We start from the raw sequence: 24061 nt of genomic DNA, 5'->3' as shown, positions 1-24061 counted from the left end.
CTCAGCATCATTAAGGCATGGCTCTCAGATGAAAAACTGTTTGGCTATATCATAGCCAGTTTTCTACGAATCTTCCCCAAACTTGGCAAGTTAAAATTAAAATGTCTTTTGTGAAAAGAAGGAACCTTAGAGCCTTGGTTACCATGGAAACTAAGTCACGTGACCACAAGGCCGCCATCTTGGATTTTTAAACAAATCGTTTGTAGTCGTATTGAAACTACTTCAAAAGTCCTGAAAATCCATATTCCTTTTTATATTTGCAATACCTATATGGATCTAATTGGATATCTTGGAAATTATATTAAGTTTAATTTTTAGAATATTTTCTGTATTTTCCAAAAAATTAAAAATATTCTAAAAATTAAACTTAATATAATTTTATATATATAATCAGGACTTTTGAAGTAGTTTCAATACGACTACAAACGATTTGTTTAAAAAATCCAAGATGGTAGCCTTGTGGTCACGTGACCTGGTTTCCATGGTAACAGATATGCGGTAATTGCTTGCCTTGAAGAATTACTACTACGAGCCAAATTTGGGAAAGATTCATAGTAAACTGTCAAAGATATGAATAAATAACTGATTTTCCATCACTTCCTCAAAAGAGCCATGCCTTAATGGTGCTGAGTAATAATGATGATGATGATGATGATGATGATAATAATATATAATAACTTTATTTACAGAGGGTAAAAACACTTTACAGTTATAAACTGATAAACTAGTGGCCCTCAAGCTATATATAAATATAATAAATTATAATAATATGAGTATTAAAAAAGTTCTAAGAATATATATATACATATGCATACGTTATATTATATACAGGCATATACACACGCATATACACGCATATATGTATCTATACACACCCGTACACACAACGTACATACATACATACGCACGCATACATGTAATAATTAAGAAAGCACGAAACAGACAGTTGTAAGTCTTGCAATGACTTTAAACAAGAAAAATAAAATTAAAAATGAAATGAAATGAAATGGAATGAAATGGAAGGAAATGGAAGGAAATGGAAGGAAATGGAAGGAAATGGAATGGAATGGAATGTTAGATCTACTAATTAAAGGGACACAAGAGTCCAATATGTGGTTGCATAACAATCTTTAATGCTCACACATTCGCACACATACGCTCACACTCGATTACATGATTACGTAATAACTTCATCCGGGAATCCAGGATACTACAGGACATAAAAGGTGGAGGTCTATAAAAACCCTCTCCATTGACGTCCACCCAAATTTTTGAAGGTCTAGTTGGTCGCGAGTGACTGGGAATCGCAGTAATATGCCCCATTCTAATAAGCCCCCAGTCTAAGGCGCCAAAAACGAAATAATCCCCCAGCCTCTAGTAAGCCCCACCCCCCTCCTAAGGAACATTGTGGTCCTTTACCCTTAGCAGGACCTTGAAAGTCATTTTGCCAGTTGAGATTATGAATAAACGGTAATTATGAATTTTCAAAAAACGCTGTGGTTCTTTCCCCTTGCGGTCTTTGAAAGTTATTTTATCGGTTGAGATTTTGGATAAAAGCAATAAGGAATATTTGAAGATCAAGAAAATTTATTACGTCCCCAGCCTCTGATATCAGCCCCTTGTCCAAAAGCACTGAAATAAGAAATGATTGGTTATATAGTCAACCGACATGGAGGTTGTGAATGACGTAACAATGATGCTCCCCGCCAAGAGTAAGTCAAGAAATTTGAACCAAACAAGCAGGCCAACAAATAGTGTTTGAAATGTGAGCTTTATGACAAAATAAATTGACTGTATTTACACATCATCATTGTGTCTTCAATGTATGTCATATAAAATGTATCAAAAAGGCAGCACGTTTATTTACGTATGAATTGGTTTGAAATTAGATAAGAAAAGAAAAAGAGCAAACTTGAAAACACCAAACGGTACTGCATAACTAGCACTATTTATTACTAAAATAGAACTGACGAAACAATAGAAAACAATTAGAGTGGTTTTCCTCACACCCTCACGTGAAATAATTAGTAGAATAATAAAAATAGTAGGTCTGACTTAATACCAGTTTTCTTTTGTGTCTATTTGACTGTTATTCACTAACCACTAGAACTAGAACTGTTTCAAATGCGGTCTGTGGAAAATCACTCTAAACTTTGCGACGCACTATTTTGTACTATTTAGTTCAAAATATATTTATCACTGTTTCACATATAAGTTGTGAGCATTCTACTAGAAACGGCTTCTTTTTTCATGTGGTTTTTGTCTCCAAGTAAACGCGTTCTAGTCATCGGTCTATCCAGGGTTAGGGCTAGGGCTTTAAACTGAGACGATTCCGGGGTTTTTATTATGTAAAGATCCTAAACGTTTGAGCCAAATTTCCCTTAACCAAAAGAAGATGTTGTTAGTAGAAAGTCAAAACAAGTGTGTGAGATCGCTCAAGTTCCAGCTATCGATCTCTTGTTAAAAGCTCATTTACTTAGCCGCACTTGTCAAACTTTTGAAAATAGTAAAAATACAGGATGTAATTTGTCCTTTGGTTGATTTGAGCGTCAATTAAGCATGCGTCGCGACTTCAACATATTCTTGCCATAATTTGTACAGAAGTTTTGTTTAATTTCCAAGTCATTCTAACTGCTCAACAGTTAAATCTCAGAATAGAGCTCCCCGTTAAATTCGAGCCTGTCGCAACTTTTGCAACGTCATCAGTGTGATCGACGGAGAATCAAGTGTTTTCGTAAGCGATGTGCTTTTACTATTCTTAACTACTGCTTTTGAAGACCAAAGACTCATTTGTACAGTTTTAGCCTCTTTTATAAGCTAGCTATTCATAGAAATTGATTAAAATTTAAAGTCTGTGGAATTTCAAAGGAATAGTAGTGTTCAAGTTGCACATTGTTTACAATACGGAAGACCTGTACAAACAAGGCTGCAGTCAAGTCTCACAGCAGTAGAAGAGGAATTGTTCCATTCTAACACTGAAATTTGATACAGATTCTTGCTTCATGCCGCCTCTTCTTCTGTTCTGAATTCAATATCCAGTTGCCGTGTTCTGCCAATTAATATACGAGATACCTTAAATAGACTTTTTTAGATTAATCTTAACATTCCAGCCGGTATGTATCTTGAAGACACGTATTTTGAAGACATGAACATAACTGTTAGAATGTTTCTTAGAACCTTAGCTTTAGCAATTATAAACGTTTTAATAATTTGTAAATGATATAGGATTTTATCAAATTTCGTATATAAAGTATTGAATTGTTTAAATAACATTTGAAAATTTTCAGGATTAATTGTGTTTTCACAGCTGCCATATTGGTTGAACATGGCAAAAGATTTGCCAGAAGTCTTTTGTTATGTCAGCCAGCATGGCGGCCATTTATATTATTTAGTCTGTTATAACTAGTTTATTGCTAGTTTTCATAGCCACCATGTTGGTTGAATTTGAAACACAATTTCTCAGTAAACATGGCTACTATAATTATTATTTCATTTTCTTGGAAATGATTGTAAAACACACATCAAGGGTGAACTGTTTGGCCATTTTTGAGGCCTTTTAACAATTCTAATACCATCTTTACATCTCCTCTGAGGGAGGCCAGGTCTTGGTTTAAGTGCAGAACCTGTTGATCTAGTCGTTTTACAGTTTCCTTTGTATCTGCTAAGTCTGAGCTCATAGTCGGCTCAGGAGACGAGAGAATCATTTGTAAGCGCTCCATAGCTTGTTTAGTGTTGACAACATCTTTGAAGATGTCTTCTAGCTGTAAGTCGCTCAACATGTCTCCATCATCAAGGTTTTCCAGTCTTGGAAAAATTCTAATTGGAGACTGTAAGTGCGGCTCAGAATAACTATTTCTCATCGTTCTAACATTCAAGTCTGCAGGTCGCCTAGGATTAGGAACTCCTTCGAGTGAGTGAGTTGAGTGTATTCCAGAAATTGTAGGTTTTCGTGTATGATAAGAACGTTCTGATTCAGAGTAATGCTCTGGAAAATGAATGTCTAGGTTTGAGTTGCTGCTCTCGCAATGACTCAGATCCGTGGCAGAAGTGTGTATTCCGGCAGATTGTGATAGTGGAGAGGAAAGAGAAGACATCGAAGAAGGGCTGTGACTATTTGTGCCTATGTGAAGACGGTTTGTAGCAGAATCTGCATTTGAATGTCCTAGAGAACCTACGTTTTTCTTGTCCTTACCAAAAACCTCATCGAAAAATGGAGGAATATCGGTAGCTTCTTCCGATTTAAAAGCAGTTGGGAAAGTACCCTCACTGTTCTTATCGAAGTGTTGATCGTAACCAAGAGATAATCTTGGTTCCCCATACTGTGAACCCGTTGCACAATCACCGACATTGTACTCATCTTTTTCTTTTGTAGAACATTCACTTTCTGTGTGGAACATCTTTTTGAGTAGACAAGGGGAGTCTATCGGGGTGTTGAGCGACTCCAATTCATCTACTTGTGATGACGAAGAATACACTGCAGCATCTCTCGTGAAGAGGGGTCGCTTTCTTCTCTCATAACTTGGTGTGACATTATCTTTTTGGTAATTTACTCTATCGGTTGTTTCTATAGGAATCGAATTTTGAACGTCGCACGTCTGAGAATTCAACTCTTCATGTTTTGCATTCATGTTCACAACAAAATCAGGAGAGCATTCTTTTCCAGTAGACAAAAGTTCCAGCCTTTCGCCAGATTTTCTACGGCGACCAACATCTTCCATAACACAAGACTCATAGCCATCTCTTAATTCTTCATTGCTGCTTAGATTACCGTTCGGAGTCCCACCAACGGAATCCTTATCGCCACATGCTTCGCAGCTTTCTTCCTCTTCACAGTTACAGGTGATGGTAGATTCCCGTACAATCTTAGGTGGCACAAAGTCTGCATATGGACTTTTACAAGCCTGTGCTACTAAACTAGCAAATATTAATGGCGGTGGAGCGTTTGCCGTCGACATTTTTCTTCGCCTTGATGATGGTCGTCTATCCTTCTCCTCATTAAGCCCTCCACAGGAGCTCGCGGGAGAAGTAAAACTAGATGTCATATTTCGTCGCAAGGAATTTCTAGGGCTCCTACCTGAATCACTAAATCTCGATGGACTCTCAGATCGGCTTGGAGCACCGTAGCACATCACGTCCTCGTTTGAAGGGTACTCAACAAAGTCGTCCCGTGGGGGAGGTGTTAACGCAAACAATCGTTTAATGCTTACATAGGGACTGTCTAGTGTTGAAGAGGGGCACAAGCTATGCCGTGAATTGTCATCATGATGAATACTTTGCTTCGGAGACGTAGAGCACTCGTTCATCGGCTTGGCACGCAACGCCTCGCTGCTACGAACATACTTCGCTTGTCTCTCATGATCTCCAGAGTAAAACCTTGGCAACTTTTGATCAAAGTCTTTTCTCGATCCCTCTGTTGGGCTTCTAAGTAAAGCTGAGTCCGAATGATCTCTGCGCAATTTATTACGTGCAGTTTGAGATTTAGAAGAACGTCTGAAATTCAGACTATGTGTTGGACTGACGAGCATAGGTGAACGCGTTAGTTGACGGCTTGAACGTGGGGTGCGGTTTGGTGTTTCAAACTCAGTGAATCCTATGAGGTCTTCTCGATCATTGTATGTTTGGTCATCGTCGTAATTTTCCACACTTTTTCTGTATGGTTCATCTTCATGTTCGGATCTGTTGATGGAGTTTTGTGGATAATAACTCATCTCTTCATCGTGGTCGTGGTCTTCTGTACCTAACCTCAAGTGCTTCAAGAATGATTCTTTCGCAAGTCTGTAGCTCGTCTCTGGTCCATTATGGCGATCGCAGTCTTCGTAATCGTCATCTGTGATACTAGCATGACTTTCGACACTGTTTCTTAATGAAGCAAGCTCATGGTTGTTGGATTGTGTGTCCACAAGGTCATCATTCTCCTCCTCATCTTCTTTCTCCTCCTTAAGAGTAAACGTTTCCTGCTCCCATTCGAGGTTTGTATCACATTCAACAGCCTCCTCACACATTTCTGAATCCTTCTGCTCCATAGTTTTGGTATCAAAAGAGATTTGCCTTTTTGATGGTTGTAAAATTTTAATTCCGCTTATTGGTACTAAATTGTCTTGTGGAGGATTGAGCAATGGTTGGTTTTCGTTCAAACCAAAGCGATTATGTCTTTGAAATTGTGGCCTGGAGTACATCCGCCATGATTCATTGGGGCTAAAGGGATTGAGGCGTTTTGTAAAACGGTTCCTAACTGGAAATTTACTGGCCATGTTATTGGCATCAGATCCTGTTTCTGGAGAATCACTTGTTTCCTCTTCATTTTCTTCTTCTTCTTCATCTTCTGATATGGAATCAAGACCACCTCGTCGCCAGATATCACGCTAAAAGAACAACCAATAAAACAAATTTAAAATTAATAATTATTTAACTTTGGTGACGGGAAACTGCGACATTTGTACGTTAGTTTTGGGAATGTTGTCTCCAGAGCTGTCTAAGACCACTTTCCATTCTCTTGAGAAGATTCTTCCTTTGAGTTGTATCGTTATCTAATTGTCTTCTTGTGCGCAACATTTACGACTTGTTTCGTTGTTATGAACTGATCGAGACAAAAAATGTGGAGACAGGATAATGTGCAATAGTGAGTGTCTTCCATTAGTGTAATACTTATGCATTGCTATAGAGACTTTGCACCATCATGTGATGGCAGCCATGACAGGAGGCAGGAGCAATTGGTTCTGGACTAATCTGACTTACATATCACTAGAAAGGATTCAGTTTTCCAGGGGGAAAAGACTCCGTTGTTATCCCCCCTGTCATGGCTGCCATCACGTGACGGTGCAAAGCCTCTATAATCCGATAAGTTGAAATAAAGCACTGAAAGAAAACAGTGGTAAAAATAGAAATGATAATCTAAGGGATGACACATGGTCTGAAATTGGAAAGCATTACGCATTAGCTCCTCCTATTCCATGATAATGGCGAACAGCAATTGGCGTAATTAACAGTTGATAGAACCCCAATTTTAAACTTCCTACGAAATTTATTTCCTTTGTAAACGGGCAAAATTAAATGAATAAAGAATTGGGCTGGTTGGTAGTATAAACATAATGTTGCTTACCTCACTCGCACCGAGGTCATAAGTAAGCTCCAGTTTCTCTGCAAATTTGTACGAAAAGTCAGGGTACAAATGCAAGACTTCTTGGAGCAGATCACGTGTTATATAGTAGATATCGCAATATGTCAATGCTCTGACATCACCATTAGATCTTCTTATGGGGATCTTCCTGGAAATATCTTCACCAAATAAATCACCTTTACCTGAAGTTGAAGAAGATATTTGTCTGAATTAAAGATAACTCTCTCACTCTCTACGCTATAATAAATCGGATCTAGGAAAGGTTCTTTGGCTTCCTGTGAAACCCCGTTCCTAACCAGGATAAGCCTCGCGCAAATGTAAGAAATAACATACTGGAGATATGTTTCCGGGTTAGATCGCTTCTCATCCCCTAAACATCCTAAATCTGCCCCTCAAACATACTAACCGACTGACAGACTGACCTAATATAGCTGCCACTGATTCTCCTTGTAGGACCTCCATGGATCCACTTGCTATGTAATAAATACAGTTTACAACGTCATTTCGCATCAACAGGTATTCTCCTGGTCCAACGTAAACCGGCCGAACCTGCAGCGATAACATACGTACTAGACCCCTTGGCGCCTGACTGAACAATGGCAGTTCTAGCAATCCCTTGTAAAGATGCATACAGACATCTGATTGGATCTCTGTTGGGAAGGTGGCAAGGATCTAAAACGATAAGATGGTGGTCGGTTTTTATTAGCAATTAATAAGACAACAGCCGTAAACAAATGGTATGCTTTCTAAAACCAGTAGCGAATAAAATATATAGTGTTTTCGCCAACATGGAGTGCTGTGAGAAAGCTGCCATTTTCAAATTCGAATCAAATGGATCCCTTGGTTGCTCCAGCTTCAAATAACTGTGTACCATGATCTGAGCACACGAAGTGCGGTTTGAGCATGCGTTAACGACCACTGATCCATGAAACATGGCGGCTCGATTTTTTGGAGAAAAAAAAAAGAGAATTGTCAAATGAAAAAACCAGAAAGAATTCTATTGAAAACTTGGGATTCAACTGATGAACATTCCCGCACGAGACAGGAAATGACGTTAAGTGAAATCCAGCTATTACTCACCTCCCTCGTGTCCACGCCCCCTGAGATTGACCACGTGGTATGAAAATAGTCTTCCAAACGATTTGATAAATCAGTGTCAATATGATGTACCCGAATAAACTGTTTGATTTCGTTGGCTCGAGAATGGTAGCGAACTCTGTTTGCGTATAACTTCTGAATGATTGCTGCAACATTCCCAAATATTGCTGCGTGCATAAGAGCTGAAACAACGTTGGAAAAGAAATATTTGTGAATAACATAGGTAACGACTCGACAACGTAACAGCATCAACAAAGATAACAACTCAAAAAAGATATAACGACAGCAATATCGTAAGCATGCGCAGACCAAATTGTAGCTCTTCTCTTAGAGATGCGATGAGCTAATAAACAATAACTCACAGCCGCGTCTAGCGCTTCAGTATTCTTGTGTTGCAATAGACTTTTAGCTTCTACGTACGTTTTCACATTTCACCACGGTTCATTCCCTATAGTGCCTTTTTTTGTTTTGTTTTACGGTTGTACATGAAAATAAACATGAATATGGATACCTTATTCTCAAGAGAATGAGGCGTGATCTGATATGGGAAAACATTACGCCTTATAATTAATTAACTGTTCTAAATCTCGCGTTCTGATTGGTTGGGAGCGCGTCCTTTATGAGACACACAGCACGCGCGCGCACTTTCAGTATCGTCATTCAAGTAATTTGTATTTTATAAAAGGAATAAAAAACTTGCTTGCTGTGCTGTGTGAAGTTATAAAGCACTTGGGGATTGGTAGAACACAGCGCGTCGTGCTTCTCCTAACACTTCTCTCGTTTTCTGCCAAGGCCCCCGCGTGCTTTATAACTGCACACAGCACACGTGTGCGTTTTCTATTTCTTCAATTAAAGAGCTATTTTGTGAACCAGACTTAAGATTGATGGGTTGCAAGCATTCCCAAGGGAGTAAAAAGACAAAAAACCATGGCGGGCATTTTGGTGCCGTTAACAGTGGATGCTAATTAGAACACCAACGCTCCGGCCCCGAAAGGCCGCGATGACGTAACGTTCAATCGAAGAATTTACAGGGGTTTTATCAGGTACAATACTCACCACCAATGAGCATCACGATGACTGCAAATGCCTTTTCTGCATTAGTATTAGCAGACACATTACCAAATCCCACCGTAGTCATACTGGTCAATGTGAAGTACAACGAAGTGACATAAGCCGATCCTTCATCAGGACCACTTTCAAGCGAAAAGTTAACAAAGGGTCTTTCGATTGTCTCTCCAAACTGGTACAACCAGCTTATTGTTGATTTCTCGGTGACCTCCTCTAGACCAATAACATACCACACGCAGGCCAACCAATGAGCGACCATGGCGAAGGCCAACATAAGAAGAGTAAGAAGAACAGTGCTGTACTCGGTGTAGCGATGCAGCTTGCGAACCACGCGGAATAGACGAAGAAGACGGCCACATTTTAAAAGTTGAACTAGAAAACCCTAAGAAATGCAAATGCTCTTCAGTTACTTTCAAAAGTCCCTTTTACAAGCCCTGCCCAGTTTTGCTTAAATTTTTCCGCTACTTTTAATAACCCATCAGTAATAGAAATGTGATAAACTTTACTAATCTTACTCTTTTTATGAACGGGTGCAATATTTGGTTCAGAATTTTGATTTTTTAGTGGTTTAGTGCAGATGTTTTTTAACAAATGCTAAGACTTCGAATGTAGTGCAAGTAGTGTTATGTTTGAGTAACGAAGAAAGATGGGGTTGATCAGTGGAAGGTACGTTCAATCTTGTGTGACGTGAACTTGATATGCATCTCAGGCTCCAATAGCCATATACTCATCGACCACCAAAAAAGGCCCGTTTTAATTTCTATCAATATACCAGTATACTCTGAAACAACCTCTGGGCTGCTCCAAGTCAAGGTATGGCTAACTCGCAGATCGAACTCTGAAACAACCTCTGGGCTAATCAAAGTCAGGGCATGGCTACGTCACAGATCGAACCCTAAAACAACCTCTCGTCTGGTCCAAGTCAGGGCACGACTAACTCGCGAATCGAATTGAAATTTAGCGTTTTGTTTTCGCGGAGGGAGGAATACAAATTAACCTTGACATTTTGATTTCATTTTTAAACTTTTTAATGTCCTATTTTGGAGGGAAGTTAATGCTTAAACATTTGATATATATTGTAGTACCTCTTTGAACGCAGAACCCTTTCTATCAAAAGCTGAACCTGCCTAGATTGTGAGAAAGAATCATTTCAGTTAGTGAAGGATCATGTATACTTCCAACGATGGATTTTCAGAAAACAGCGGGTTCCACACTGCAACACATGAACACGACGAGCTTCTAAGGTTTACTCTCGGGGCATTAAAACAAGCAGTTTTCCAGACATTGATCATTCACTCAGTAAGCGATTGCAACAATAAAAGACGTATATACGGCAACACGACGATATATCGATGACGTTACTCACAGAGCATTAAAGCAAACACTTGTTCAGACATTGATCATTCACTCAGTAAGCAATTGCAATAATGCAAGACGCGACGTACTCACACTGCAACACGAAGACATGTCGAGGGCAGGACACAACAAAACGGTCCAAGCGTTAAAACAACTTAATACTGACATGAAGGTGAACAAATGTTACATTGGTTATTCTTGATTCTTTAGTCATTACGGTGCGTAATTTTAGAACTTAGTTTAGCATTTAGCATTTCTTTTCTTATGCAGGTTAGCTTGTTTAGGATTTATAGCCGTTCAAAATAGATAAAAAAGATTAGCAGGTTTACAGCGTTTAGTACTAGCTATTCTGATTTATAGTTATTTGATGCAATAGACCAGTTTCGAATTCCAAATTACCGCTGTGTTCCTTGATTACAGGCTCATTTGCACAGGGTTAGCCTCGTATCAGTGTTTAAATATTCACAAATACCAACGGTAAAGTAAAGAATGCACAACTTCAACAATACAAACACTTTGAAACTCGACGGACCTTGACTGGAACACGTGAATATTCTGCACAAACTCAAGGCTAGCCCTGTGCAAATGAGTCTGTAATCAAGAAATACAGCGGTAATTTGGAATTCGAAACGGGTCTATTGCAAGTTTCAGTTTTTTTCTTTAATATAATGATTAATATACGTTAAGAGAATCTCAGACTCTTTACAGCCCGTTTCAGAAATATTTTTCTATCTAACCGACACGACGTTTGGAGTCTTTTAGGGTTTTGGCTACCGCCAATTACATTTATTATGGGCAGCGCGCGGCAACACAAATCGATGGCAACAATGTTTCTAGTTTTGAAGGTCGTTGAAATACCTGCAACATGTTGCCGCAACAAAATGTCGTTAATAATCGTAACTGTGCACCATGTTACACGAGCAAACCTCAACTATGTATGAATCATGGATGCACGGACGTAATGATGTATTCTTATGGATTCTTGTGTATTCTTATGCATTGTTATTCCCATACTACCAAGCCATGTATGGAATATATATATGCACGGATGAATGTGTCCAAGGATGCATCGAGAAGTAAATTGTTTTGAAGAGCATGAAATTGACTCTATAAGATATATACTCTTAACTGGAAGGATTTTTAACGTTTTACTGTTATATTATTAACTTTTAGCTGTGCGTGCTTAGTCTTAGGTTTTTACGTAGAGATTATTTAAGACAAATTTTTTTGTTTCCTTTTTTATATTTTTGAATAATTGATTAATTTTTAAAAAAAATTTTTTAGACCCGATAGAGTTGTATAGTTATTATCATATTAAGGTTATTATTAGTATTATATTATATTATATTATTAGTATTATATTTATTATTCGACCACTCGCAACTAACAGGACATACATCTCATCTGAAAAATCAATCAGAACTATTGTCTTTATTTTTGCGAGCAAAGTTTTGATTGACTTCCACAATCATGCATTATGTTGTCATTCGTCACGTGATATAATTAATATCATATATTCTCATGCTCACCCATGATTGGTTGACGAAGTACAGAGCTTCGAACGGCAAAGCTGCCAAAAAATCCAATACGAACCATCCCTTGAGGTAGTGAATGGCTATAGCCTTTTGGTCGTACACTATCCGACCAGCGTTATCGACGAAAGTCGTACGAAAATGAACTACTATGTCAAGAATAAAAAACAGTTCGATAACCATGTCGACAATGATGAGGTCTTTCGTCTTGCCGTGCCGGCTGAAGGCGACGTTGTACGGAACCATTATGGCGATGTAGAACGTTAGCACCAACACCCACCAGTCCCAAAGGCCCTTCTCGTTGCTGTAGTGAAGGAAAAGGAACTTGGATTTCTTGGTGGATTCTCTTTTGTATTGTGGAAGTCTTTCAGATGTGAACGAAAATGACTGTGAAGAAACAAAAGGAAAGGGAAGTCAGGACGAATTACGATACGTTTACAAGGGACTTGTGCTTCAGTTCTATTGGTTCATACGCTGCTGCCAAAGCAATAATCCATAGTTCCATCCAGACAATAGCGAACCAATTGCCTTGGCAGCAGCTTTCTCAGTGGAATTGAAATATTGTCCCACAAACAAACACTCAGGATCTTTTTTAAAGAGTACTACAAGGATTACGAGGAATTTAATTTTATGTTAACACGACAGTAAACAAAATAACCGTCATATAACAATTTATAATCAACTTTCCGTGATCAGAGTTGTAAATGCTGGGATATTCTAGCTAATTCTATGGGATTGTGGGTCATAGCAACAGTAGCTAGGGGGAGTCGGAACCATGAAACAAACAACTCTACTCATGTACGATACCAACCCGATAGGGTTCCGGGTCGCATTGGTGAGAGGCGACGCATTAGCAGCGTAGGCAACCCTTGCTTCCTGTGCAATGAGCGTTTTCCTGCGTTCATCGGGGGAGGGGAGAGGAGAGGAGAGGAGATTCGCAGATTATATATGACCTCCATCTTGCATAACTCACCCGTGATCGTTTGACGGACCGTCTGGCTGTGGTCTTTGTTGGGTTACTGCTTTGTTGGTATTGACGCGACAAATGAAGCAGTACATCTCGGCTGAACTTTCTGGACCTCGATCGACTTAGTTTGCTCTTTGAAGCCGTCTTACCACCCCCATTCGAAGTAGCTGGAGGGGAAAATGAAAATAATTATAGACACAAGTGTATATATGTAGAACCATTTAGCTGCCATTTTATTGTGATGATGTTATGATGATGATGATGATGATGATGATGATAAAAGTTATTAGGATAATAAAGATTGATGAAGTTGATAATGTTACCAGCTCATGATGATGATGATGAAAATGATGATGAAAATCATGGTGAAGGGAAACTTAGGGAATGATGAGTAATATATTTTTAAGATATTTGCTTTATGCTATAATTATTATTATTATTGCAGTGTAAATATATATATTCATATATTTATTTACTCACTATTTATTGATTTATTATTATTATTATTATTATTATTATGCTTATTATCATTATTATTATTTTAATATTATTATTATTATTTTCATTATTATTAATATTATTATTATCATTATTATTATCATCATTATTATTATCATTATTATTATTATCATTATTAGTATTATTATTATCATTATTATTATTACTATCATTATTATTATTATCATTATTATTATTATTATTATTACTATTATTATTATGTTGATGATAATGTATATAATGGTATCGGTATTGAGTAAAGCGCACAACTCTTGCTCACCAACTCCTCGTAATGTAAAAGATTCAGAGATGATTTAATGATAATAATTACTACATAATAAAGATGACGACAACGATGATATCCTATTTAACTTGCTACTTCAACCTTAATTACATAGTTATTTTTTACTAAGCTTTCGACCGGCGCGGTCATCTTTTTTAAAATTCGAAAAAGTGAATTTTCCTAAAACATATATCTATGTTAAACTGTTCTCTGCTGCGTAGGAGTCTACTAAGTAACACGATATTACGTCGCATAGAGACTGATAATACAGCATCTGAAGATAGTGATAACGATGAGGATGAGAAGGAGGACAACAGTCAGTTTATTTACTTCAACATTTATTTCTCAATTCGAAGAAATGAAATTAAAGAGGGTTTTCTTAAAGGATATCGTATTGTTATGGCTAATCCGTGTAAAGGAGGCATGCTACATAGCAAAGGATTACGTCACCATATTCGACAAACCTATGCAGCATACATCTAAGGATGATGACAACGATGATCTAAATTATTGAAAAATATTCCTAAAAACAAAAACATCTATGTTCGCTGAGGCACTTAATCTAGATAAATCTCTTTGCAGCAACTGATAAAGACGACGACAATGATGATGATAACTTTCTCACGTTTATCTTAGCTAAATAAAAGGATATTTCAAAAAAGATATCTATGTTACATTAATTGTGCAACTGTTAAGCTTCTGACTCTCCAATTAAAAGTCAGGACACTAAGCTCTCATACACAACGCAAATATTAGACACAAAATCGATATATGTCAACCCAAACTTTTCCTCCTCTTATTCCTTTAATTAAAGAAATGACTTGTACTTCCATCTTGCCTCCCGTTTTTTCCTTCTTAAATTGGAAAGAAAACGGAGGCAGTCACTGGATGAGGCAAGGAAGGAAGTTCATGTCTTCTGACTCTGTTGAATACGTGCTGTTTATATCAGGTTTGATCAGTCATATTTATCTAGACAGCTAGGATATAACATTAGCAAATATACATCAACTGAACCTCAGTTTTGTTTGATTTGTGATAGACAAAGTAAAAAATATTTGTTTCAACTAGATATGAAAAATAACTCTAACCAGAACAAATTCATTCCCTAAAATAGCTAACGAACTGACACTCCTTAGTAAACAACCTCCAGATTTAATACTATTTGCTTAAATAGATTCAATAATTGACAAGAAAAGAACTAAAAGTGACAATTTCATCCTAAATTGTTTCCAGGATATCCTGAGGCCACGTTGGCTGGAAAAACACAGCTCGAATAAAACGTCTTGAAAAGTGACTGGCATTTGTTGGTAGTAAAGAGATAGCAAGACTAATATTATGTTCTTTTAATCACTTAGCCTAGTTTGAACAGGTTGTGTCAGTCGTAAGGATGAAAAGTTTTTAATTGAAAAAATGATGAGATTATTGCTATAACAATAGATTGAAGAGAGCGATAATTCTTGCAGTACCGGATAACGAACGTACATATCGTACGGAAATTACCACTCCAGAGTGTTTTCACTTTTTATCCTCTTTTTTATTCGACATTTTTATCTCTTTTTTATTTCAAACTTGGGATTGTTTTTCCTAAAAATTTGCCAACCACATATTGTCCTGTTCAGAAACTAGAAACCTAAGTGTATACACCTGTTTCAATAAGTGTTGTCATCGCCAAAGGCCGATAGGCGATATGCGAAGAGCGATAGGTCATTCCAATATCAAAGAATATGAATGACTTGTGTTTCTGCTTCTTATTCTCGTCAAGAACATGGACCTTAGTGTTGAGGCTGAAAAAATGTTCTTTCATATATTCAACGAATTAACCATTACCAAGTCGAAATGACCTATCATCTATCGCCTTTGGCCAAGACTTTTTTTATTGAAATAGGTGTATGTTCTATACATGGACTCGTTATATATCAAAATCGAATTTCCTTGAGATGTTATCACCTGCGACACCTTTTTAGAGTGGGTCAAAGAAGTGCTTATTTTTTGTTAAAGTGAACGTGATATAAAGAATCCCCAGTAACGGTGTTTCACTGATATTGTGATTCATAGTTGAGATTATGAATGAGTTTTTGAGAGTGATATACATCGCATAGTGTTCTCATAGTACGTTCACACTTGTTCCATAATGTTTCCTTTAGTTTTCGTTCCACTTTTTTCATATCGACCCCAGTCAGAGCTAATATAGTACAAAATAATACTAGACATTTTTGGTAATAACTGGATTTGAGATCAAAGCTATATAATGTGTTTCTTCTGTAACTGGCAATCGTTGTGAAAAACATCCGTTTTTGAATGCAATTAGATATTTTAGTTCAAATTACTGCCTAAGGACTGTTTGTTATCAATGGATCAAATTATTGAGCACGCTTATGATCTCCTTCTACACCTTATAAGTATATTTAAAGCTTTAGCACTCGTGGGACACGTTTCCTTGCGTAAATCAATATTGAATTTTAAACTAGGCCACGGCTAAAACTCTCTGACAACCTTCAGGCCTCGAGTATGAGGTCATGCTAGGATCTTGTAGTTAAGTGGGTTTCGTAGTCGTCAGTTTAGCCTGCGTGCCGGCTATGGGGTATTGGGGACGAGGAAAAAGGGAAGGGAGGAGGGGGAGGGGGAGGGGAAAGGGAGAAAGTAGAGCCTGCACTCATCCTTTAATAACTCCTTTTTCCCTTCTTCCTTCCCCCTCCCCCCGCCCTCCTTCCCTTTTCCCTCGCTCCCAATCCCCTATAGCCGCTACGCAGTCTATCTTCAGTTGTTATCCATATTGATTTCTCACGGCTAATCTGATATATAACTATGTCCATTTCAATCTGTTAAAGTTTTTTACTCGGGCCGCTATGTAATACTTGTAAACCTAGGTACTGAACTGTGACCGAACCCCCTAAATAACAATAATAACTGGGCATCCCACAATGTTTTAACGAAACGATAGAATTCAAGATGGCCTCCATATCGGTAAAAAGCTCTAATGATCAAACCCCGTAGATATTAGTAGATATTAAGGCCAGATATCGCTAAACCGCACGCACATCATAAAATACCGATATCTTTAAAAGAGTATAGTATGAAGTATTCTCGAATACTTTCGCTAGGACTTTTGGTTTGTGTTACAGTGATTACTGGCTGGATCGAAAGTTTCTTTCGGGCATTCGTTCATTTATTTTTCTGATTCTTTTTCTGATCTCTTTCCTTACGATTTACGGACATTTATTACGGTGTTTAGGCTTTCTTCATTCATTCATTCAGTGGTGAGTTCATTTCATCATTCATGTTCATTTCCTCATTCATTCATTTATTTATTTATTTTTAGTCATTTATTCTTTCATTGGTGGTTTTCACAGCCTCCATGTTGGATGAATTTAACAAAACCTTCGTCATTAGTTTCTTTTGTTTTATCGTCCAACATGGCCGCCTTGTCTTTTGTTATTTATTACTCTCCTGGGAATGATCAAAAACAAGCAAAACGTTTTTCTCTCTCTTATCTCTTTTTCTCCCTTAGAGTTTATGGGGATATTTATATTATATATATATATCGGATAATAACAAGAATAGTATGTTTACTGCTCGGCTCGTCTATCGATTAACAGGGTTTTATTTGTATAAATAACAACCAAAACAAACCAAGGAAACAGGAAATTGTCGTCGCCTAAAGCCTTGAAAATACTCTTTACTCTTCGCCGAAAAAAAATAAGCTTCGGCATCCACTGGATATAATGTTAAAGTTTGTTAATGGAAAAAGCCTGAGGACTTGGAGGGGGAGGGGGACTAGGAGTGGAGGGGGACCAGGAGGGGAGGGGGACTAGGAGGGGAGGGGGACCAGGAGGGGAGGGGGACCAGGAGGGGAGGGGGACCAGGAGGGGAGGGGGACCAGGAGGGGAGGGGGACCAGGAGGGGAGGGGGACCAGGAGGGGAGGGGGACCAGGAGGGGAGGGGGACAAGGAAGGGACGGTGTACGTAGAGGAGTTAGTTTGGTAAAACATAAGGGTCGGAGAAAAACCAGTTGAGGGACAAATAATGGACGGTAGAGGAGGAGGGGGGATAAACTTTAGCATCCATTGGAGATACTGTTACATTTTGTTAATGGACAGGACTTGAGGACTATTACACATAGTTACAAATGTTACTAAAAATAAAAGAGTTGGGGGAAAACAAAGGAGGGACAAGGAAGGGACGGTAGAGGAGGAGGGAGGGGAGACAGGGAGGAAGAGTGAGATAGGGGGGAGGGTTGGGTTGAGAAGAGTGACGAAAGGGATAGTAATTCAAGAGGAATGGGCTCTCATTTGGTGAAACCACAGAAAAGAAGGGGAACCAAGGTCGATAAGGTCCATGGTCAGAGGAATAGGAAATAGCCATAATGAGAACGGTGACTGGCCGCAATTATCATAAACATTCCTCTTAATTAAGGCGGCAAATGTTTACCAAAATCTAATCGGAACTATTGGCCTTAAGCAAACTTATTTAGTTAAGAGTTTCACTGATTATTGTATACTTAAACAACCAAAAAAGTATGTTACTGATGAATCAAAAGGCCGTGATTATGATTTACCTTGTTCGGACTAGATCTAGACGTGCATTGAACCTCATCAGAAGTGGCTCGTATTCAGGTCTAAATCATCCCTTTTAATTCAGAGGGACTTTTTCTAAACACTTAAGCCACTGCCTATTAGCTAGATATAGTCATATCACAGATAATCCGTCTTGAAAAGTTACTATGTTTATATTAACCTTGGCTTTTTTTCTGAGTCAACGTAAACTGCGTCAGGCTTAGATAGTGTTCGCCGAATAATTGTGTCCAACAATAAAAGTGCACACCAATATAATAGTGTCCAACAATAAAAGTGCACACCAATAAGTGTCCAACAATAAAAGTGCACACCAATAATAGTGTCCAACAATAAAAGTGCACACCAATAATAGTGTCCAACAATAAAAGTGCACACCAATAACAGTGTCCAACAATAAAAGTGCACACCAATAATAGTGTCCAACAATAAAAGTGCACACCAATAAGTGTCCAACAATAAAAGTGCACACCAATAATAGTGTCCAACAATAAAAGTGCACACCAATAATAGTGTCCAACAATAAAAGTGCACACCAATAATAGTGCACACCAATAATAGTGCACACCAATAATAGTGTTCACAAATAATAGTTCACACCAATAATAGTGTTCACCAATAATAGTGCACACAAATAATAGTGTTCACTAATAATAGTGCACACTAAAAAATAGTGTTCACCAATAATAGTGCACACAAGCAATAGTGCACACCAATAATAGTGCACACCAATAATAGTGTTCACTAATAATAGTGCACACCAATAATAGTGTTCGCCAATAATAGTGTTCACTAATAATAGTGTTCACCAAAAATAGTGCACACAAGCAATAGTGCACACCAATAATAGTGCACACCAATAATAGTGTTCACTAATAATAGTGCACACCAATAATAGTGTTCACTAATAATAGTGTTTGCCAATAATGGTGCTCACCAATAATAGTAATTATTAATACTATATTAACAATAGTGCTCACCTTGGTCATCGTCGTGTATTATTTCACCACTTAGTTTCCTCTTGGTGACATCCTTGTGAGATACCAGGAAAAGTACCACGTTGCCCTTTTCATTCTTGATTGGTACAATGTCCAGTAAGCAATAGAATGGGGAGCCTGCAATAGGTGAGAAAAACGCATTAAAACTCATCTAAACTTTCAAAAATTCATGAGTATCTATAAATTCCGCATTGTACAAGGAGATCGTGTGATTTTTTGTTCATAATACACTAAACAAAATTAAGCAACTTAATTGGAACTCTACAGAGTACAATTATGGATTAAATTGTACTCCTCTTGTTCAATCAGAATCGCGTAATTTTGTATTCATAAAGTGCTAAATAGATTTAATTTGTAATGCTTCACAGATTTAGTGTAAGCACTCTAGAAGGAAATCTTTATTTCTTTATTTGATTATGACTATCACCACGAAAGAATCTTTATAATAACTTAAATTGATGTCAAAGGTTTTAGTCCTAGAAGGTTTTTTCTTATTAAAATTTGAATCATTCAACTTTTAAGTCAAAAATACTATCGCCGCGAGCTATCTAAAGTAATTCCAACATCCCTCCAAATACTCTTGGAAAATCTTCACGTGACTTTAAGAGACTTAGCTAATAATCATCTTAAGAACTTTTTAAATACCGAAGTAATAAAGCTATCGCCGCATGATGTCTCTTAAGATTCCAACAGTCCCCATCCAACATGACGGGAATTGATCACGTGACCCTCTTAGTGCGTGCATTTCCATGGGAACTCCCCAAGGTCGCGCAGTAGGTATTTATTTTACTTGTTTTTATGTTCCTTAAAGACGCACCAGGAAATCAATTAACTTCGTATGAGTTTACATCATGAGATTTAATTTTCCCTTTCGTTAAAGTCTGAAAGGTTTTTTACTGCAAGAATGGCCATTTGATCTTGTTAGCTTACAAACCAAGTCATAAGTCGATCAAAGCCGGCAGCCGGTTGTCTGATAGATAACCTAATAAGCCTATTATAATGTGGTAAAAGGGTTTTACTGGGCTCGATAGTATCTGATTTTGGGAGTTTCCGACCAGTCACTTCAGAAGATGCTCTTGATCCTTTAATCTTTTAACTGTCACACTCCTTGATGAATAAATGAGAAATAACGCCAAGTAATAAGCATAAGTGCTTGGGCCACTTTAAAAGATTATTATCATTTGTAATCACCTATAAGAGTGAATTTAGCTCCGTGTTTGCGCAGGTTCCAAGAACAGCTGCTATCTGCAGTTCTCTTCAAGATTTCCGTCGAATTTGGATTTTAAGAGTTTTGATTTCTCTGTGACGCTTTTGTGCCTAAGTGTCTTTAGTTTAAGTTCCTTTGGAGTAATGTATCCTAATTTTCAAACATTGACAAGAAACGCCTAAACTTGGCGACTGGGAAATGAGAAAGTTATGAAAGAAGAGTAAACTAAATAGCTTGAAATTGGGTCGGTAGTGTGCAGAGGGATTTAAAGGAGCACTGTGAATGGTGGCGTGTCATTTTTCAAACTTGCCCACATTGCGGGGCACATTTGCAGCCACTTTAAGTAACATCGGCAATATGGCAATATATAGATGTCTTGAAAAAAGCCTATCGTTTTAAGAAGATTACATGGTAGATCTTCATATTTTCAATTCCAAAATCAACCAGAATTTTTCTTGTCGAGTGCGGTAAAGATTGCTTTTTTAAGTATAACAACCATTAATTTGGTGAACCAATTCCACGACAAATATCATCATGCGTGGTTGTTGACTTATAAAAATCCGATGTAAAAGTTAAGAATTAATATCTTAGTATGAAAGTGGACTATTATCTGTAACAACCTATCATTGCAGCAGTCCATTAGGTCATAGTTAATGGAATTTATAGAAAACGTACTCAAATTCAAAGCTCGAACGACCAATATATCGTTAACGCGAATAAAATAGAGCAGAGTTGACAAGGTTATGTAGGATTTTAATTTCAGAAAGTCGTACTGTCCCAATACTTTGAAGCTTCGAGGAAGATATTTTTATATGATAAACTATTAACTGAGAGAGCAGGATTATAACTTTGAGGAGAAAGAAAATAGGTGGTTGATAAGAGAAATTTCAAAATGAAAAGCGTGGGCTTTTGTGATTTCTTTATCTAAAAAGCATGACAAGAAAATAGAAAATGTCCGGAGGAGAAAAAATAGAAAAGCGAAATAAGCTATCAGAAATACTACGGGTTAATATAATTGAAAAACACATCAATCAAAAATCCTATTTGTTATTTTCAATTCTAAATATATATATATATAAGCGTTTTCTTAATCGGGGTTCAATTTGATTTAGTACTTTGACGTTACTTATCTTTTAATGGATTGTTTTTTAAGATTTTCTTTCGATTGATCAGGAATGAATGATATTTACTCAATGAAAAACTTATACAATACGCTCTGAAAAGGAGTGGTTTCCCCGAATCGTGGGAAGTTTTATGTAGTTTATTATAGCAAGTATCAGAGCTGCTTCTAGAATGCAAATAAGATGCACAATAATATAAAATATAGAAGGCTTAGCACGCAAACTAAGCTGGTAACTATAATGGGGAATGCTTTTTGTGCTAGTAGATTAGCACAAAACGTGTGGGACGCTTTTTATTCTACATCGTAGGTAAGGAAACGATGTAACAAAAATACAAAATAGAACACAATTGTATGACATTCTTGCTGTCAAACAAACAAATAAGAATCGATTAAAATCTGAAAGAAGATTACTACGCATGTCAAGAAAACCTCTTGATTGAAATCAAAGGTGTTACTTTATTACTTTATACCTCGTAAAATTTCGATAAAAGATATCTAAAAATATCAGCTGAATAAAGGCGATTTTGTACTCAAGTCAGAGACAAGCTTAAGTGATCGGTTAAAAACATCAAACTTTTTCCGCACCTATTTTATAAAGTAATTGCGGTTTCACATCCAATCTAATCAATCCCGCTTTCGACAGCTCCATAAATGATAGGTTTTATTGTCAGTAAACAATTGGAGAAATGATATAATTAAAAGATGAACACAATCTAAGTGGATACGTTCTAAGAGCAGTTTAATATGATTGTAAAATGTTACAAAGGATGTTTTTTCCCTTGATGTTCCTAAAAAAGCTGGCATATGGACATATCTATTTGTATATATAGCATGTAATATCAAACAATGAAGACCCATGATGAAAATGGCAACGGAATTTTGGCCGAACACTGATGTTGAAGTCAAAAGTTGTTAATTTTACTGTCTAACTTCCTTCCTAAACGTACTGATCAAACGAACGAAAAGAGAATAAACAAACATAGTATAAGAAAGAAAACAAGCAAACAAGGATAATAATATTGCTAACTGGAGTCTCTGCAATTTATGGAATAAAATAATAAATCAATTGGAAAGAAAAATATAAAATTTGAGTAAATGTGAAAAAACTAAAGATAATTAGAAAATAGATGAGTTGAATTGTTCAAGTGAAAGAGTTTATATTTTCAGCATGTAGATCTTTATAAGTTAGGGGCAAGCAAAAGAGAATGACCTTTCTCCATACATACAAAAGCAAAGAAAACAACAAGGAAGCCAAAAAAAAAAAAAAAAAAAAAAGAAAACAGCAACTGCAGAAAAACACTAATAAACACAAACCCAGGGATGCACATTCAATAGAAAAAGCTAATTAATAAATAAAATAAAAATAACTTTAATATTCTAACGCGCATATTTCATATGCAAATATGGAATATGAAAGATTTCATGTTTCATGTACTCACTGCGTGCATGTGAGCATATACTTACTTAACACTAGTTACAGTACAGCTAATGCAGCAGTCATGCGCACAGCCGCTCATTTTGCTAAACTATACTAACGCTGCACACGCAGTTTCTTCCCTCTTTCCGCCAGTCCACCGCTTTAAGTTCAATTTGAGGGCTCAAACTACCCTATCCATGGAAACCAGGGTGATCTACAAGCCACGCTTAAACTTCTCTCAGTAAAAACCTTAGTTTACAAGTGCAATTAGCGATGTTCCAGGGCACGTTTCTAGTCAAACTGTGGGAGGTGTGCATCATGACATGCACAACATTTTGAAAACGTTTTCTCACAAAGAAATGGTTTTACGGAATTGCACCACCTAACTGCTCTATTGATACTCAACTCTATTAATTTACTGAACTGTTTTAGTTAAAATTCGTAGCGTGCAATACAATTCTCTCGCTGAACAGCACCATCGCCTCAAAGATACGTATCATGCTCACTTGTCTCCAGGGATCAACTTCTTTGTTGGGGTTTTGACTGGAATGACGTTAATCTAAAGCTCTATCTATGGATTTAGTTTGCACTGATTGAAATTGTATCAAACGAAGACAAACTGATTGATTGTCTGTCATATAGTTTCTTGGTAACGAGAGTGTGATGAAACTATTTTATATCAATGAAAGTAAACTATGCGTCTGGAGGCAGACCGAATGATTTATACTATATATATATAAATTAAAGAAAACAGGACAGAAAAAAATCAGAAAAACAAGAAAAATCTAAGATAGGAAGATCAAAAACAAAGAGAGACAAAAAAAAA

General features: G+C 37.1%; 1 protein-coding gene across 2 annotated transcripts in view; it reads right to left on the bottom strand.

The window, feature by feature from the left end:
- Positions 1-1932: 1932 nt before the first annotated feature.
- LOC116306713 (uncharacterized) overlaps positions 1933-24061 on the bottom strand; it is a 36474-nt gene continuing 14345 nt past the window's right edge. The window contains exons 3-11 of one of the 2 annotated variants that reach the window (XM_031716804.2): positions 19471-19605; positions 13145-13305; positions 12169-12558; positions 10369-10410; positions 9272-9665; positions 8198-8397; positions 7540-7789; positions 7100-7299; positions 1933-6362 (exon numbers count right to left, since the gene is read on the bottom strand). In XM_031716804.2, the coding sequence (XP_031572664.2) occupies positions 3522-6362; positions 7100-7299; positions 7540-7789; positions 8198-8397; positions 9272-9665; positions 10369-10410; positions 12169-12558; positions 13145-13305; positions 19471-19605 (4613 nt within the window). In that variant the 3' untranslated portion in view covers positions 1933-3521. The remainder of the gene's footprint in view (positions 6363-7099; positions 7300-7539; positions 7790-8197; positions 8398-9271; positions 9666-10368; positions 10411-12168; positions 12559-13144; positions 13306-19470; positions 19606-24061) is intronic. The other variant, XM_031716805.2, reaches the window with a different exon arrangement.

This window comes from Actinia tenebrosa, unplaced genomic scaffold (assembly GCF_029948245.1).
Source record: "Actinia tenebrosa isolate PJP-AT-01 unplaced genomic scaffold, QUT_ActTen_1.0 PGA_scaffold17__23_contigs__length_9995812, whole genome shotgun sequence".
NCBI lineage: Eukaryota > Metazoa > Cnidaria > Anthozoa > Actiniaria > Actiniidae > Actinia > Actinia tenebrosa.
The sequence above is the reverse complement of the archived record's forward strand: the minus strand, read 5'-3'. Positions and strand labels throughout refer to the sequence as shown.